General features: G+C 45.0%; 1 protein-coding gene across 1 annotated transcript; it reads right to left on the bottom strand.

Annotated features, from left to right (window-relative positions):
* Positions 1-10692: 10692 nt before the first annotated feature.
* On the bottom strand, positions 10693-18560 carry HIF1AN (hypoxia inducible factor 1 subunit alpha inhibitor). Its single transcript, XM_088528819.1, has 8 exons — positions 18396-18560; positions 17316-17566; positions 15858-16006; positions 14558-14703; positions 13944-14050; positions 13453-13516; positions 13102-13212; positions 10693-11944 (listed from the first exon to the last, which is right to left on the bottom strand). Exons 1-8 carry the CDS (start codon positions 18543-18545, stop codon positions 11900-11902), a joined length of 1023 nt encoding a protein of 340 aa, XP_088384945.1. The 5' UTR covers positions 18546-18560; the 3' UTR covers positions 10693-11899.

Raw genomic sequence — 18560 nt, 5'->3', positions numbered from 1 at the left:
AGTCCCACAGTGCTAGATAGTTCAGCTCCAAGAACTGACACAGCTCCATAGAGGGGCACAAAATGATGGCTCACAGGAAGAACCTGAACTGTTGCAGGCTCTGCAGTAGGTCAGAACACGCTTCCCCCAGGCAGTGTCAGCAGACAGAGATCAGAGGCACAGAAGTGAACTGGATCCACAGCTGCTTTTTGAGAGGCCAGGCCAGCCATTAACATGTAGTGACTCCATAGCTCTTGACCACAGCCAGACGTGATCCACCTAGCCCATCAGTTCTGCCTCATTGACTGCAGGCAACCTCTTCCAAATGCTGCTGTAAACAGGAGGCTCTTGGAGGAGGCTGGAAGGTGGCCCTTGCGAGGTTTGCAGGCCACCTCCTGGCTCTCTCCTCTCAGAGCACAGACACCTTGCCATGTGAAGGAAACCTTTGGCAGCTGTCTTGTGCTGCGAGACAGGGCTTGTTGAGCTTGGCTGAGTAATCCCAGCCGCTCCTGTCACTGCAGCTGTATGCATCCTCGTTCTCCCAACCCAAGGATCGCTGCCTCGCTGAATCACCCCATTAAATTGCTAATATCTTATTGTTCTTTAAGATTTCGAAACTTGCTGCGAAACGTTTACAGATAATTTTTTTGCCTGCAGTCACTGTGCCTAATGCCCAGTCATTGAGTGCCATATGTGTTTATATGCACTGCAATTTTCCACTTGATTACATTTTACCACAAACACTTTCATCCACTCCGCAAAGACAGCAGCAACACATCCATAACATTCAGAGCAGCCCAGACAGACAGAGCCCAAACACAAATGTCTCCCACTGGCCAGGACATCTGAAAATGTTGGATTCATAAACCCAGCTGATATAACCTCCAGTTCCAAAGTCCTCAAGGGCACAAGCACCTGCCACCTAAAAGCAACACGCAAAGTTGCCCTCATGCTTCAGTTTTCCTGTTAAGCACTGAGTGCTGCTCAGCGGTATAGAACTGCTGCACAAGGTGGAGATGTTTGCACATAACCAAAGATGTCTTAGATCTTCCAGGAGACATGGAATGACCCAGGCCACTACAAAGATGTTTAGTTCGTGGACCCAAAGCTGCAGCAATTCATGGAGACATGTCGCATGCAAGAAGATTTCATTCCTTCTTCTCTCCCTGCAGCACAGACCTATTCTGAAACTGGAACCTGCACCCCTGAAAGTGAGCCTCCATCCAGCTTGTCCATGCTGGGGATTACAGCTCCTGATTGCAACGCCCACCTGTTCGCAAATAGGCAAGTCATTTTACCACACCACTGCAGCACAGCGCACCCTGCCAGGAAGGTCGGCCATTGCTTGAGGACAACACTCCCCTTAACTCCAACTGGCTCAGGGCCACAGAGGCGGTTATACGGCTGTAAAGCCTTCCAGGATAAAACTGGCAACAGATTCACCTACACAGCAGCACTGATACCCTTCTGTGAGCTAACGCACTAACTGAGCCGAGGATCTGACTCAGCTCCAACAGTGAGACCTGAGCAGTGATGTAGGCCTCAGCGCTGTGCTGACGCAGCAGCACTGCTTCAGCCACGCAACCAGCTTGGTCCCAACCCTGGGCTGTCCCCACACTCTCTGCTGTATGCTCACTGGGGAGAAGGGACAAACCAGCCGGCCCTACTAACCAAATTTTGTCACTGTGGTGATACATGATGTCAAGCCAGGAGTCCCCGAAGTAGGCAGGAATCCCTAAAGCATACATCCCATTGCAGGTTATTCATGACTTGAAATAGGCTTCCTAGGATCGCCAGCACTAATTGCATTGGTTAGAGTTCATAGCTATCCAAAAAAATAAAATTAGATCTCTTTTGTGGAACTAACTGTTCAGGAACAGGTTATTTTCTGCTGCAAAATAAAGCCCTACTAATGAATGACTTGCAGTCCTAACTGAAGGCAATGGAGCAAATATAACATCTTCAGGGCCTCACATTGGAGACAAGACTGGAGTTGGTAGTGACTGCTGGCCTAGAATCACAAAGCCAGCCTTTCTCACCATTGACTTGCGAGTACGAACTGGGGAAAAAACGCCAGATCTGCTAGCCTAACTGCCAAGAAAGATCAACATTGCCCTGCCAAGCATCTACAGGCCTCTCCAACAACACTGTTTAGCATCACTGGCACAAAATCAATATTTCCTTAAGTTTAGAGCAACTCAGCAGTGACCTTGGCAGAGGTCACTCCCAAGTTGTGGGGCAGCACGTCTGTCAAAGGGAGCGCACACTGCCGTTCGATCTGCTGGCAAGCGCCGCTTAGCTCTGCTCTGCTTCAAGTCTTCTTACCTGCCAGAGATCTGATGCAGAGTAAGCCCCCAAAGGACAAAAATGCTTTGTCCAGATGAGTTCATTGCTTCTTGTTTGGACCTGGGCTGCATAAGCTGTTAGCTCTGTACTTCAAAGGAAATCTTCTCATGATGAGAAAACAAACAACTGGATGTTGTAGAAAGTTGGTGGTGTTTATTGTCCTAAGCATCTGTACTGAACATATCCAGCCTGGCACTAGTGAGCCCTGCTGCAAACACTGACTCTCATGCCACACATGTAAATCAAGAAATGAGGCTCACCTGCTAAGCCATATCTACTGATACTTCATAAAAGACTGTGAGCTCGCAAATAACTCCAGGAAGCGATGACTTGTGGTTAACTCCTCAGAGAGGTGTAACTACATTGAGCTGGGGGTATGGCCTAGTGTTGCCACATAGCTGTCGTCTCATCTCAAGAAGTGGCAACTTCTGAGCACAAACATCCATTTCCATTTGCCATGCTCTGTGCCCATCCTGAAGAGTTAGAGCAGTCTCACCCTAGGGCTTTTCAATCAGGATGATCCTGTTCACTGTCTTCTGGGCTCAATTCAAGACTTACTGAATTGCATGATAGAAATATGAGCCAAAAGGACCCTTTTGGACACTGTGTTGACTCCCTTGCCTTATGGTATGCGATTACCTTATGTAAAAACTCCACATCAAGTTCCATCTGACTTACAGCACTGCATCCTTCACTTCCATTTCTGTTTTACCATTTCCTACTATAAGCCTTTATCACAACTTATTGCTCTGCACAAAGGGCCTTCAGATCTCCTTAGAGCCCCTGGAGAGAACTGATTTATCCTGGAGCCTCTTCTTCCCCCGAAGAGAATATCTGTTTTCCAAATCTATGAACTTCCTTCCTCACAGCAACAGGAGAACACTCTCCCTTCTGGGAGTTTAGCTATTCCAACATGATGCTGAAGTAGCATAGGAATAAAGGGCATTTATGCTAAGAGGAGGAAGAATAACTATAGAAGCAGGGCATCCCTGATCCAGCGCAGGGAGGTGGGTGAAAGATGTACAGCCTGATCAGCATAGACTAGATCAAAATGCTTTGAGAAGTATGATATTCCCCAGTCCACCCCATATCTATTCCAGTCTGGAGGCTGCGCACTTGCAATAGCATTACCATGTCCACAGGGCTCCCTTGGCTGCAGATGGATGGAAAGCAACTTGATTACAATGTGATAATCCATGTGAACCATAGCAGACACTCAGGGATAACTTCCATCCTGCATGGGTCAAAGGGAAGTTTCCCAGGGCGGTTTCAACTCCCATCTGCCAAACCATCCCCATTTCTTTTCCTCTTGATGATCCCAGCCTGTTCTCCTTCCTTCTCCCATAGCTTTTCCCTCCAGCCACTCTGTTGGAAGCTAATATTTTTCTGAGCAGCCCGATTTCTTCCCAAAGTGCCTTTGCACTGAAACCCAGATTTGAAAGGGAGCTTGGGGAGAGGGAGAAGGCAAAATATGACACATTCAAGCTATAGTGAAACAACAGATTCATCACAGCTAAGGGGGGCCCACATGGTGCCTCAACTGGATACTGCCCCGATGCCCATTTCCCCAGCTGGCTCCGCTGGAGCTCTCGCTGCTGCTTCCCTCCTCCTCTTTGCAGTGGTGTCACTCCAAGAGAACTGGCTGGTCTGATTGGCGAGGGAACACTAGGGGTGTCAAAGAAGGTGCTCACAGACATTTCTTGGACGCCTCAAGGAAATAAAGGCCATTGCTGAGCCTGTCAAAATGATTAATCGCTTACAGGGAATGAGGGGGAGGGAGAGGGAAGGAAAAGGAAGGAGTAGAGACAGATGGGATGGGGAGAGCTATAAACAAACAGCAAAAAACAAGAGACACAAGATTGCCTCTGTGCTGGGGACAAGGTAGAAGCAAGGAGCTTGAAGAATGCTTCAGGTTGTGCTTGCAGTGAATTGGTGACAGATGAAAGGGATCCATCAGGGTCCCAGATTCACTCAGATTTCCCCTCCTATTCACCCCAGAGTTGCATCAAGCCTGAACATAAACTGAAAGAGTATTAAAGTCTGCCTTGCCCAGTGGTGTCAGACCTGACAAGCCAAGGAATGCTCCCATGTCACTGCCCAGCCCTTCAAATCTCTGCAGTTCACATGAATGAAGAGCAGAAATTTATTACCTAAGATTCCAAACAGGACTTTACTGTCCTTGTACCCTCCAGCTCTACAGCTTATATGGCTGTCATTAAAACCAAGGTCTGCCAGGACCACTATTTCTTTGTTACCTGAGGCTTATCACCCCTCTGAGGGGATACAGGATGGGCAAGAGCAACTTCTGAGAGACTATTGAAAGCTTGGACCCTGGCAAAGGAACTTCAAGCAGCCAGCCTTGCTGAGAATCAGTTCGGCATCCTTGGTACAAAGCTTTCCCACAAGAAACACTCCCTGGGATGCCACTGTTACCCTCTGATAAACCTTATCTGCAGCAAGACTGCCATTTTTTTTTGAAAGACAGATGATTTTACCTTACTCCTTTAGCAGCTTTCAGCTAACGCAATTGCTTATTGTAGCTTATTGCATGAAGTCATCTTTGCCTAAGAAGTTCACAGACTACCTAACTTCCAGCAGATCTCATTATAACATAATGCTGTGTAAGTACAGGACAGCACATACTCTTTTCCCTACCCTGGCTTTGCAAGGTAGTTCTTATGAAGACTTTCAATGATCCAACCCTGGCTATCCAAGGGAAAAAAAAACAAATGAGCAAACCCATAGTTAGATCCTGTTCTGAGATCTGTTCTTTTCTCTTTTATTTTTGAATTCTTCTGGTAAACAATACCAGCCACAAGAAGAGGCTAAAAATCAAATCTGCTATTTGTCTGATGTTGGACCCAGCTGGGCACAAGAAATTGCTCAGCTGTCCCCTCTGCAGATATCTGCTTTGATTTCTACTCGCAGACCGAATAATCACCCTGGAGACCTCTGCCCTGAGCGTACAGCCTTGCAAAGACACAAGCCCTTACTGAAACCAATGACTTCAGTAAGCTCATGCCTCAAGACAACACATCCAGCAACTTTACATGTCCCAGAACTTGCCTGTCATTCACCCCAAATTATTTTGGCTGATTTAACGATCAGCAGCCTCTTTCTGGAAACCATGCCCACTTGTTTACTTCTGCAAAACTTTGAAATACAAGTTTATTTTTCCTTTAAGAGAACTAAAACATGTCCTTCAGCTTTCCTTCAATAAGACACCCTTCATTTCACATGAGCCCTACTCTCATTGCAATATGTTCATAGCATCTCATATTTGCTATATCCATTCCCCTGTGAGAACCTCCTGTTCTTCTTTTGACTTTAGCTATCCTGTCATACTCTTTCTCTTCTAAATATTCCTTCTGTGTTCATCTTGTTGTTTCTCTAGATAAGAACACCGCAGCCTGTGACCAATTCCAACCCATATGCGTGCGGCTGACCAACTAGCTACAGCCTTCTCCAAATGGCGAGAGGAGAGTTGTCCTTGTACTCCCACTAAATAAGGTCATTAGGATGGTCTCCTCTACTAAGACTCTAATTCTTGTCATGTTCCTACCAGGTAAGTAGCTTTAAGGTCTGTAAGCTTTTACTGAAATAGGGAAATAGTTCAGGAATTGCAAGGAAAGACACAGAGAGACTGATCTTGGGAGGCGGGGGGCGGGGGGGTGTAGGCTATCATATACGTACAACTATTTCTCTTTGAGAGGTGTGAAATATCTTACCCAGTTTCCTCAACTTTTCTCCTTACAAATATTTCCCTCTAGACAGGGAACTTGAATGAAATAGTGAATGGTTAAACGTCTCACCACCAAGTGAAAAGTTGAGAGAGACAGTAAGCACCACACATCCTTTCTTTGTGGTGAGATAGGTAGACCTCCAGGCCCCCTCTCTCATATATATATTCCTCATGGAATGTTCTAGGAACTGTAAGAGGAAGAGGTATATGTTTACTCTAAACAAGTTTATGCCATCATGGAAAATAAATGTGGGTTTTTCCCCCCCCCCCCCCCCCATTTTTTGGCCCCCCCTCCCCAACTTGATTGCTCTGAGAGGGTTAATAACCACTGGTTGATTGCTACAAATGTATAGCATTATGTCTGGCAAACAATCAGAACTGTATTGAGCATTGAGATCCAAGGGTCATTCCACCAAAGGGAAGGAGGTTGACAAAAGTTGTCCTATGCCTACAGATCAGCCCAGCATAGGCATTGAAGCAGGGAGCACAGGTGCCCCTGGCTGCCATGTAGCCATTTATCCTTGCACTTGACCTGTCCTCTAGCCAAGCCTTGCTTTGGTAGAACATCAGCCCTCACCTGGGGGATATGAGTTTGCTTATCGATGTAAAGCTGAATATGTTCTGGTCACTATATCCCTGTCTGTGCCTCTGGACAGCAGCATTCAGACAGAATGCCTTCAAAGATGGCAGTTGTGAGAAAAAACAGGTAACAGCTTCATGTGTTCTGGTAATTTGATCAAAAAACACAAAAACAAATAAATGCATATCACTCGATTGTGCTTGGCTGGATGAGCAGCTAAGCCAGCAAATGACAGAGAAACAGAGCAGTCACAACTGTTTTCTTTTCTTTACCAGTCATGCGCCCATCAGGTTCTTCCCTGTTCTCCTAGCAAATGACATTATCAAGCTCTTTTCGTGAACTGTTTTTGTTTTGCTCATCCTAATCTTTCTGCATGCCAGTCAAGGCCTCTTTCTGCTCTTCTCCACTAGAAGCTGCAAGGCTGTATTCAAGGTGTGGGGAGAAACTGCCAGAATGTGCATGGGATTTTTTGTCCCTGGCTGTTTGCATGCAAGCACTGAAAAGAAAGCACGAAGTGTTGACAGGGCAGGAGGAGGGTTCCACAATACCGTCTTGGTTATAGAGCAGTTTGCTGAGGATCGCAGGAACAGCAAGAGAAGGATTCTCCTGGCTCCGTGCGGAAGCTTTTCGGGGGAGCCGAGGCCCTTGCTGCCGCTCCGCGGCTCGGCGGCGGGGGCTCTGCAGAGCAGCACTGGCACTCCGGAGTTGCGCGACTTCTGGACTTGGCCGCGGCTCCTGGGGCTGCCTCCATTGTTTGCAGGATGCTCTCCCCCCTTTCCTTCTTCTAACAAAGATTCTGATTAATGATCGCTCATTCCTAATTGTCAAATTTCTTTTCCTTCATCCTGTGTCTAATCACCAGTGACAGAAGCCATTACGCAAATGAGAGCAGACGACTTCCCACAACTGTTCTCGATGGTAAAAGCCTTGTAATTTAAAGCTCTGATTTGTAAAGGAAAGCTGCGCTTCCCCAAGGCGTCCGGGCATCTGTTCCACTTACGCTCCAAGAGCCTCTACTTCCGTTCCCTCCCCCCACAATTAGTCCTCCATTTGCAACAAATATTTGACTTTGTGAGGCAGTAATTAGAACTTACTTTGCATGTGTTTGTCACAGTAGCAGCATCTCCTCTTCTTTTCTTTGGCAGGAACTCCTACGTAGCAGAAATGCAGAAAAGTGCATATGGAAAACAGTGACTTCAGACCTTGCCAGGACATGGGCAGAAGCAATGCTGGCTCCGCAGCAGGAACAAAGATGGAAACCATGAAACAGCGCCAGGAAGCTTCTCACACCGATGTAGCAGGAGGGAAGCTTTGAGGAAAGCACTATGTGCCAGGGCAGTACTGCCCACTCCAGTTACTGCTCCTCTTCCAGGGGAGGGAGAGCAGCATGATTTGATCATTCACTAGCGCTAAGGCCTATTAAGAGATTGTCAAGGCCCTGAGCACAGTCTCCCCCTTCCAGGACTTTGACAGGCCAAGCTGAGGAGTAGTTGGTTTTGTTCAAGCTCAGCTTGTTTGCCTGTTGGTAAAAGGTGTTGTGAAGCAGAAAGCCTCAACCTGGGCTTACCTCTGTCTTTCTTGGGGGTTGCTTCTAAGCAGAGGCTCTACTTCCTCAAGTACCTATGGAGTGCTAGTAGCTGATGGGCGGGGGGAGAGAAAAAAATATGCTCTTCTCTTTCTACAGGAAAGCTCTGGTAGCCAGGACCTAAAAGGATTAAAATAAATATCTCTCCTCCCTGGAGAAATCCCACTTTTCCAAGAACTGGGTAATGGAGGAGGCAGAAGTTTTTAAAAAAAAAAAATTACAAGATCTAAGAGAAATAGCAAACCAGAAAGACTGGAGGTACTAGGGAAAACCTTCAGTCTTATCTGGTTTTCAAGCATCAGTTCTCATACCTCAACTCCCTCCATTCCTCTGCCCTCCTGGAAATGTTTCTAAGCTTTGCGGTACCATCCATTCGTGTTACCCAAGAGGCATGTGGAGAACACAGACCACAGGATCAGACACACCGAATACAGAGCAGTGTATTTGGTAGACCATTAACTGTGTGTTCAAAGAGAGGATGATCCCAGCATGCACAGCATGGATGGGCAACTGCCCATGACCGTAGAACCACATCCTCCTACCTTTCCTGCTCTCTCCATACACGTTGGCTCTGAGGGTGTAAGGAGAAAATGTCAGTTGTGAGACCTGAGTACCAGACAGCCGTTTGACACACACACACGCCCCCAACACCTCTATCCAGTTCTCCCCCATAAACAACATTAGAGTCTTGTTCAGATTAAGCCACCAATGTTTCATTGATGGTTGTAGGCCAAGGGGCCTGTAGAGCTAATATTACTGTAAAATAACTTTATTTTTAAAAAAGTAGATCGGATTTCACCACCTGAAGCTGTCAACACACAACATATGTACAGAAGAAGCCTACCATACAAATCATTTTGTCCAAAGTGTGAACCAGATAAAGGACCAAGGGGAGGACAAGATATCCCAAAGGAGAAGCTACTGGCAATTCCTTACACATGATGGTGTCAAGCAACTGGAGCATAAATCTCCTACTCGGCCAGCAGTGAAGGGAATTGTTTCATACTTGACAGAATTCCAGGATACAGTCTTATTCCCAGCTTTTTTTTCCTCAGACTTATGGAAATGTTCATGGGAAAATGGTGCACACAGCAATGAAGATAGCATTGCTATTCTGAAGGCAGTCTAGAGACCACAAGCCTTCACTAGCTAAGAATACAAGCAGAGTTATTAGAAAGACTGAATGATAACTTCAGGTGCACATCTCCTCGAAATGCAATCCTATATAGACACAGAAAAAGAGCCGCACACTTCTGTTGTTCAACGTTGGTTGTATTTAAGAACTACACTTCAGAAGGTACCGTGTGTTTTTTCACACCCCACCCCCTGCACACACACCGCAGCATAGAACACACACAGCTTCCCAATACCATGGCAAGGGGCATTGAAAGCACAAGGTGAAAAGGGAAGGGGGGAGTCAGTCCATCAGTGCATTGTAAATGAGCTTTCACAAAGTCAAGTGCAGCAAAAACTGTTCAGACACTTAGTTAGACCTTTGGCAAATAAAGTAAAAAATCCGTAAGTTCCACATGTACCATTCTCTCTCCACAAGGGATGTGAACTCCCACCCTGAGCTTCAAGAACTGATGGTGCCTAACAAGTAGTACTTGAATCTACCATGTGCTAAATAAGTAGCACAGAGCTGGGATTTCACTTGAACATCTTCCCACTAATGCAGAGGCTATGCATGTAACCCAGATTTCCTGGGAAGGCTTTGTTTTTTGCCGGAGTCTGTAGCCTGGCTTTCTTCCCCACCTGCCCAAAGGCTGCATATTGATAAGCATCCAGCTGACTGACCTTTGTCTTTTGTTTAACCAGAGCTCTGGAGAGTCTGCAACTAGTATAGCAATCAGATTACTCAGTGATGTGAACATATATTGTAATAACAGCCCTGGCAGCTGCCAATTACGCTTCATATTTTTTTCTCCTGACCTGTAAAGCAGCTAGAGAACAAGCCCCTTAGACTCCCATTAGAGAAGTTTTCCACCTTTACACAAGAGAAGCTCACAGCAAGTGGTACATGAGCAGTCTCAGGACAAGATGGGACCTGAAGCCAAAGATAAAGAGTGCTTCCTCAGCAGCCTCTTCTCAGCACATTTATCAGAAAACCATGTCAGAACAAGCCCTGAAGAACAAAGGAGAAAGCATGGGGAAGCCTAAATTGAACAATCTCCCACTAGTCTCTGGGATGAGTTAGATGGGGTATGAAACAGTTTCTCCTACCTCTAGCTCCTGGGACCCATTTCAACCGTACCAAGTATACAACTCCCTTGCTCCATCTCCAAGTCAGGAACAGCCAGGTGGTGCACAGTAAGGGAGGAAAAACAGCCTCCATATAAGCCTAAGGCTTTTGCATGGAAGAGGAGAAAAAGCACACGACTTTTCAGGGTTACTGTTGAAATGCCTCTAAACAGAGACTCTCCTGGTTACTGTGCCCTGTTTTTTGTAAGCTTTTTGCAAGCTTCCTGGCTTGCTATGTCAAGTCCCAGAACAGATAAAGGATGACTAAAAACTTAACCACGTTTAAACAGAAAGCCCTGACCTCTTTTACGTGACTATACAAAGAAGGGAATCACATACTGGCATGAATTTCCCTGATGGACAGGAGCCATACAACATCACACAAACACACACACCGCTGCGCAGCCACACACACACACACAAAAGTTCTTGCAGTTTCAGTAAAAAGGGCACTTCCCATGGTAGTCCAAGGAGCCAGCACCCTTGGTGGGGAAAAGGGAGGCTCTGTACCTATCTGACATGGCAGTTTGAGCTTCTAAGCTCATCATCCCTGGAAAACTTCTTTTAAAAATGTAGCTTAAACATCCAAGACTTGAAGAGTGCCCTGGTGTTTATGCATCTCCCTTCATAATGCTACATCCCCTTTTAACTGCAGCTTCAAAACAGCAGGAGAGAATCCTTTACTCTGCAGAGAAAGCTGCTGTCAGAAGGAAGAATGTTTTTCTATATTTCTACAACACAGATGTCATTTGGACAGCAAAGGATTCCGTGCATATGAATTCAATCTGATCTCTCTACTCTGTACCAAAGTTCCAAGAATAAATGTCTTGAGTTGAAGGAAATTAATAATTTGTCCAGTTGCTCCTCACACACAGGCCATCATGTGTTCATTTACACTATACAAAAAGGTGCCAAAATTGAGCATGGACAGGTCCTCTAACAACAGAGGACTGAAATCTAACATTTCTCATCTTATATCCACTGCAGGCACCAACACAAACTCAGACAGGGAACCCAAACCCAGGAGGCTGAGGAAACAAAACGACTCCTGGTTCCTCTCCAAGCTCTTCTTCAAATGCCTGTAAAATCCTTACGCAACATATCTGAGTGCCAGAAGCCATGCTCTTCGTTGTGGCAAACAGGGCAGAGGGAGGGGGAGAAAAATTAACAAGTTAGTGAGCATGAATCCAGCTTCCAGTAAGTGCAGACTCTTTCTTGGGAGGTTCAGTTAGATGAGAGTGGAGGATGGATGGGATACTAATGGTTCTGCAGTTCCAGAAGCCCCCTGTATTGTAGTGGGGCAGGGACAAGGATGGGCCAGAAAACCCATCAGTCTCTTAAGTGCTGCGTGCAAGACTAGCGCTCAGTATCTTCCATTGCTCGTGAACAAAGCAGCTCCAACATCAGTCACCCGGGCAGCCAGCCATTAGTCATACCGTCCCTTAATCATCATATTCAACAAGGGACCCACCTGTTCAAAGCAAAGACAGATCATTAGGCAGGACAGGTACACAGAAGTGGCAGCAGCACAGCTTGCTCCCTCCCCTTCATAGCAGCTTACGAGTTGAAGAGCTCAGGGTAGAGGATTTCAACACAGACTGAGCCTATGCTGAATCAATTTCAAAGAATTTTTTGCATTAAAACTTCAGGAAAACCTGAGCACATACTCAAACACCCTACCACAGTCACAGGAGTTAACCAGAACTCTCAATGAACCACTAATCTGGACTGTCACCAAAGCAACCCACTTGCAATTGGTTGAAATTTTTAACTTCCTACTCTAGACTGGAGCTTTCTCATGAGGTGCAACTAAAAAGTCAACAGCCATCAGGGGCTGCTTTTCAGAGGACAGAGAAGGAATGCTCTCAGGAATGTTCTGGTCCTTGGGGTCACTTGGAAGAAAGTCTAGTCTAGGCCTGAAGTTTTTGCTATGGTTTTGTTTTTCAAGAAAATTTCTCAGCATTGCCTGATCACTAAGGGAAGAACTTCAGCCTGCTATGGCATTCAGAAGACCCCAAGGAAAAAGCCTGATCTCACATGGGTGTGCTCAAGTTTGTTGCAGAGAGCATTACAGACCATGAAAATACATCGGGTATTTCCACTTTCATATCTACCGATCTTCAAAAATGATACCCTTTGTACTTCAAACCACTGTTATTTGACACACCAGTTGGTTAAAGTTTTAATAAAATTCAGACAAGGCTGGGACAATTGGTGAGAGGGAAGCACATGGCCAAATAGATGGGACTGCTCAGGTGTCAGAAATCTGTATTGAACAGGTAGAACACTTTCATTGCTTTGACAAATTCTGCGTATCTATTTCTCTTGTGGCTGCACCAAAGGCTAATGAGAGTTTGGGAGCAAAACCTCTTCCTGGTAGTGCCCAGAGCCAAAATAAACCACCCAGGTACAAGAACAATTATTCCCTTGTTTGTAGTGATCTTCTCCAGGATAATAATTTAAGGAACTTGCCTTTTGTAGCCCAAGGGTATTTTGAGAACAGAGCATGAAGAGCAGCAGCACAATGCTGCTTTCTGCCACCCCACAGTGACACCTGCAGAGCCAACCTGGCATCTTGACTTTTGTACTAACCCACAACCGTTTCAACAATACATTTCTCTTTCATACCTCTTGTGGATTTCCTAGGGCCTCTCCCAACATCTTCTCAATGTTTCTCATTATTGCCACTTTCTGATGAGCCTTTAATGGATATTCAATTCTCTTTGGGGTAGGGGCACCCTGAAACATGAAAAATAGCTCCTTGCATGTTTACTGAATTAACAGATTATTCCATTCTCTCCCAGCTCTTCACTCACAACATAAAAGGGAGAAAGCAGCCTTCAGCTTATGACAAGTCCTAAGGCACAGGATTTGGTGCGCTGAAGTTCTCACATGGCAGCACCTGCCATACATCTCCACCTGAAAAAAATCCTCTGACATAGAGCTATCCAAGGTGCATAGAAGGGTGCATATACTCACCTTGTACCAGAAGTTCACAGTGATGGTAATCCCCCCATTCAGGAGAGACTCAATGTGGTGCCACCTGCACAGAAACCACACATACACACACACAGAGGAGAAAAAAATAAAAGGAAAAAAAAAAAAGAAGAAGAGAAATGACTGCTACAGCCCATGGTTAAATACCTTGAACAAAAGTGTTCAGACTGCACTAAAGACCTTCATCTATTTTTTTTATCAACAAAATCAGAACTTCTGGAAAGCTCTGCTTATTTAAACACAGATAATTTTTGCACATACTAGTGGATAGCCTACACAATGTAGCACTAGAGAGAATTATCACATACATTTTACAGACAGGAAAGAGAGTCCAGTCCAATGTATTCCAACAAATGCCATATTGCTGGGAAAGTTGAAACAAAATTCTCTTAAAAGCCAACCCAAGATTAAAACAAACAAACAAAAAAAACTTTTAAACTTTATTTGCTGGTCACTGTGCACATCCTTCTTACCAGTACATAGGTATGTAGAGCACATCGCCTGGACCCACCACTGTTTCATAGCCTACAACACTCCGGAAATTTGGAAACTTCTCGTAGTCAGGATTGTCGAAGTCCACCTAGCACAAGCAGAAATAAGAAACTCAATTTCCTTTAATGACAGACCTCATTATAGGCTTTCAGTATCACATCCTCCTGATATTTTTCCTACTTTGCTTTTACATTCTCATTAGTGCCTAATTCTAAAGCGAGTTGCTGCAGTATCCTCAAAGCACCACCGACTCAAATAGGCATCCTGAAGCTTATCAGCAAGTAACCTGTCTTTTACCAAGTGAACAGTGAAACAGAACAGACGAAGCGGTAAGAGCTGCCCAGCCACACCACTGGTAGCAGATGCTTGTAATCCTAGTGCTTTCCAAGTCGGGATTCAAAATCTCTTGACCAGAACAAAGACTGCTGCTTTTTCCATTTATTTTCAACACGCTCTTCACTTAACAAATCTGGACACAGCTATTGCAAAGGATCAGAAAACCACGTGTGACTAATTTCAGTGCAGCTTCCTCCCACCCTGCATTTTCACAAATGTCTCTTTTCAGCATGGTGAAGAGAGTATCTGCTGCTCTCACCTGGCTCTGCCTATCGCATGGATGGTGCACAGGGTAAGGGTAGAGGCACTCAAACTGATCAGGAGGAAACAGGATACATCTTTTGTAGCCCTTAATCTGGGCAAAGAAGTTCTGCTGCTCATCATAATGAGCTGGTGTCACATTCCCTGCAAAGAGAAAAGGCTGATAGTCAAAACAAGACATTCTTACATATACTTATGAAAGATAGTAACAAGATACATTCTGTGCTGGGGCAAAGACAGTAAATACACTTCCACATATAGAGAAAACTAAACAAGGAAAATATTACATGTTACAAACTGATCATTATATCAGTCAGCCTTTACTGGAGCAGTTGCTACCCTGCTTAACAATTTCAATTCAAAATTCATATTCAGCAACTTATGCTCTGCAGAATTTGGATTTCCAGCTTATCTTCACAAACACCAGATGGTGATTGTTGATGAGAAGCTTTTTTAGAAAACCACTCCATTTAGTTGACAAATTGAGGAATTAATTTTTACAGAGCACTATTAGTTCACAGAAAGTGAGTCCTATAAGTTGATTTAGAAAAAAATCATAGTAATTGTGCAAAAAAAAAAACAAAACAAAAACAAAACAAAAACAAAACAAACACCAAGTGAACAAATCTTGTCATTGGACCTTCATAATACAATTGCCCCTCCTCTAGCCCGAGGACTGATTAACTGTTACTAAGCCTGACTTCCACCATTGGGTCTTAAATACATTAAAATCTTAAAACATAGCAGGTCAGTTTGTACCCCTATTAACTACTTTTTAGAGTTGTTTGACAATTCACTACACTTTCTATTCGTATCCTGTCCTTGTGGGCACTGCAGTAGTATCTATGTGAAGACACGTTATAAGTGTCTTCAAACTTCTCAGCACCCTCTAACTTTGCAAGACGAAATTTAGGTCTTTTTTGAAAAATAGTTCCTCCCCAAAAGGGAGCTTTGCTCAGCTTGTAAAGCCTTAGGTTCTAGACACTTTAAATCCACAGTATCTGAAGGGTTCAAATGATAAATAGGGATCCATCTCAGAATAAGATTAACAATCACTGGAAACATAGCCCTAACAGCACTGCATAGAGTCTTTGCATGAGAGTTGACCTTCAAGCATTCACTGATAGCAAGCTATCTTGTGTTTCTCTCTATACAGCCCAATTTAAGTTGTGACAACGCTCCTCTCCCAACCAAAGTTTTGCATTGCTTGCTCTGAAGAGATCATTACAAATTAGTGTAAAATTCACATGGAAGATGCTCTGGAACTGAAATACACAACTGCTGATCAAGTTGCTTACCTTCCATGCCAATAAGAAGCAAGTTAGAGGTCAACTGACCCCAGCCACGTTTCCCTTGCTGTTTGTTAATCCAGTTCCAGTTGAAGCCAAGAAAATCCACCACAATTTTCCTTCCAACTGTGTCATTCAGGGTTTGCTGCAGGTATAGCCTGTATTTCCCCAAAGCCAAGCAGAAATTATTACGCTTTTCCATGTATAAAAAGACACCTCTTTGCTCACCTTCAGAAAGGCACTTACTTGCCCCGCTATATACATACCCCTTCACTATACACAAGACATTCTAGGGCAGAAGACTGTTTCATCTACAGAAAGCAGTGAAAAATACTATCCTCCTCTGTACAGCATCAAAATCACATTTTCAGGGATTTTGTTTGATCATCATCCATTACAAATAATCACAGATGCAAGCAGCTTCAGCGTTCCCCCTCCCCGCCAAACTTTGCCCAAAGATTTCTTGGTACAGAACATTGCTCTGTGGGAACAAGCACAGGGGAAAAACTTTAGATTTTTACAACAAGAACAATCCCTGATGAGCAGGATGAGAAAATTCTCATCAAGTGGGCCACAATCAAATACCAAAAATACTCATGAACAGCCCCTGGAAAAATGCTCCAAGCCATTTGCCGTACAAATTACCTCTTTCACAGTGTAGAAGGGCAAAAGATGTCTCAGAAAAAAGCAGCACTTTTCAGTATTGAGTTATCTTAAAGCCACACATACACGTAGACACAGGAAATGGCACAAACAAAACTTCTCTATTAACAATCTTAGTATTACAAACTATTGTCTGCAATGTTGGGAAAAAAACAAAAATAAAAACGATTTTTAAAAAGTGTTTCTAAGCTTAAAGACTGCCTTCTCCCTTGGGGGAAGTATATGCAAAGCTGAGAAAGACAAGGGCAAGATAACCAGTAGACATGGACACACAGAGATGCTTCAAAAAGCCATCTGTAAGTCCTTCGAGAAAGCTATTTGGTGACTAGCAGTATCAACCACAGATATAAGTTGAGTTGTTAATAAAAAAGAAGTTCCTCTTGCTAATATACAGCTGTAAGCCATCTAGGTCAGCAGCATAAACAACATGCAGAGTACATATTCCACTCTTCCTCATCTTCCTGAGGAAAAGGCAACATTAATTATCACAGCATCCTGCAAAGAGTCGAGTGTCACTGCCTTTCTCTTCTCAGTGGCTACCTAACCTCCTTCTAGCAATATCACAGTCTGGCAAAATAAAGCAAAACTGGGGCATTCTCTACGCAACTCTTGCTATAGACAAAGCAGGAAAAAAACATCTCTGCAGACAGACAATTTAAGCAGTTTGCTTAGCTAACAGCATGACTTCAACCTGATAACACTACACTGTGATAGTACAGGTTCTTGAAATAACAGCTCCATCAACGGTCATTTAAATGAAACTTATTTCCTACTTAAATGTAGAAAGTCCTACATAATGCTTACTTCTCAGCACTCCCTTTCTGTTGTATTTCTTTAAGTCTGTCCACAAACTCGGCAAACTTCATCTCTTCTCTGCTCGACTTGGGCTTGAAGTTCTTGAAATTGCCCATCTTCTTCTCATCGTAGTACAGAAACTTGTGTGTGCTGGCACTATACACTGAGAAGTCCCCACTGCCAATGTTTTCTTGGAGGTAGTCCAGGTCCCATTTCAGAGCAGGATAAACCAGGTTCGTATCTGTCAGCACCACTGGCTCCTGGAGAGACACAGGGAGTTTATTGATTCAAGGACCTCTTGAACTTGAGAGCAAACACACTAACTACTGACACCACAAATTCCCCTCTAAACAGGGAATTGACAAAGGCATACAAAAGTAACAGATAACTTTGCCTAAGTAGAAAAACATGCAAAAAAATACAGGTAGTTTTAGGAAAGCAGTGGACTGCTCCCACAGCAAATTTATAGCAGCAATAGGAGGGACTCCCCTATCTAGTTTGTTAATCTCTAACATAAGGTTAGACAAACACTAACTGAAAACAGTTTTAACTCTACTTTGTCCCTCCAGGGAGACGCAGTAGACCCTGTCTGCTTGCTTGCAGCCCCGGCTACAGAGTCATAAATGGTGATAATAACATAGTTTTGAATCTGGAAAAAAAAAAAAAAAAGAGAGAGAGAGACAGCACAAGCCTCTTCACTGATAATCTCACGGGTAACTTCAAGAAAGAGCATGGGAGAGCCATTTCTCCATCTGTTGAGCATCAAAATAGAGCCACCGCAGGAGCAAAAAGAGGTGAACACTTGCCTTCTCGAGCACAGGCACTAGGAAAGCCAGGTGAGGGTAGCAGCTACACTCCCCAGCTGCACGCACACAACTCTCCTGACACTCAACTTTGCCACGATTCGTACCCCCAAATCAGGGCACTCAGAGCAAACGTTTCCCGCGAATTCTGCAGTGAAGCGCCCAAGGCGCCTACGGGGCACCGGCCGCAGCCGAGCAGAGGCTGCACGGGAGGGCACGGGACCGACACAGCCCTGCCCGACGGCCGCGGCGGCGCCCCCTCCTCCGCTGCGCCCCTGGCCCGCACCTCGTTCTCGATGAGCTCCTCGGCGCGCGGGTCGCTGTGGCTGAGGCGCGGGATGGGCCGCGTCTCGAAGGCGTAGCGGCGGAACTGCGCCTCGCTCCAGCCGGGCCCCGCCGCCGCCGCGCCCGCGCGGCCGCCCCCCGCCGCCGCCATCGCCGCTCCGCCGGG

The sequence above is a fragment of the Tinamus guttatus genome, unplaced genomic scaffold (genome assembly GCF_059628265.1).
Source record: "Tinamus guttatus ecotype Peru unplaced genomic scaffold, ASM5962826v1 Tinamus_guttatus_pri_ptg000314l, whole genome shotgun sequence".
Lineage (NCBI taxonomy): Eukaryota > Metazoa > Chordata > Aves > Tinamiformes > Tinamidae > Tinamus > Tinamus guttatus.
The sequence above is the reverse complement of the archived record's forward strand: the minus strand, read 5'-3'. Positions and strand labels throughout refer to the sequence as shown.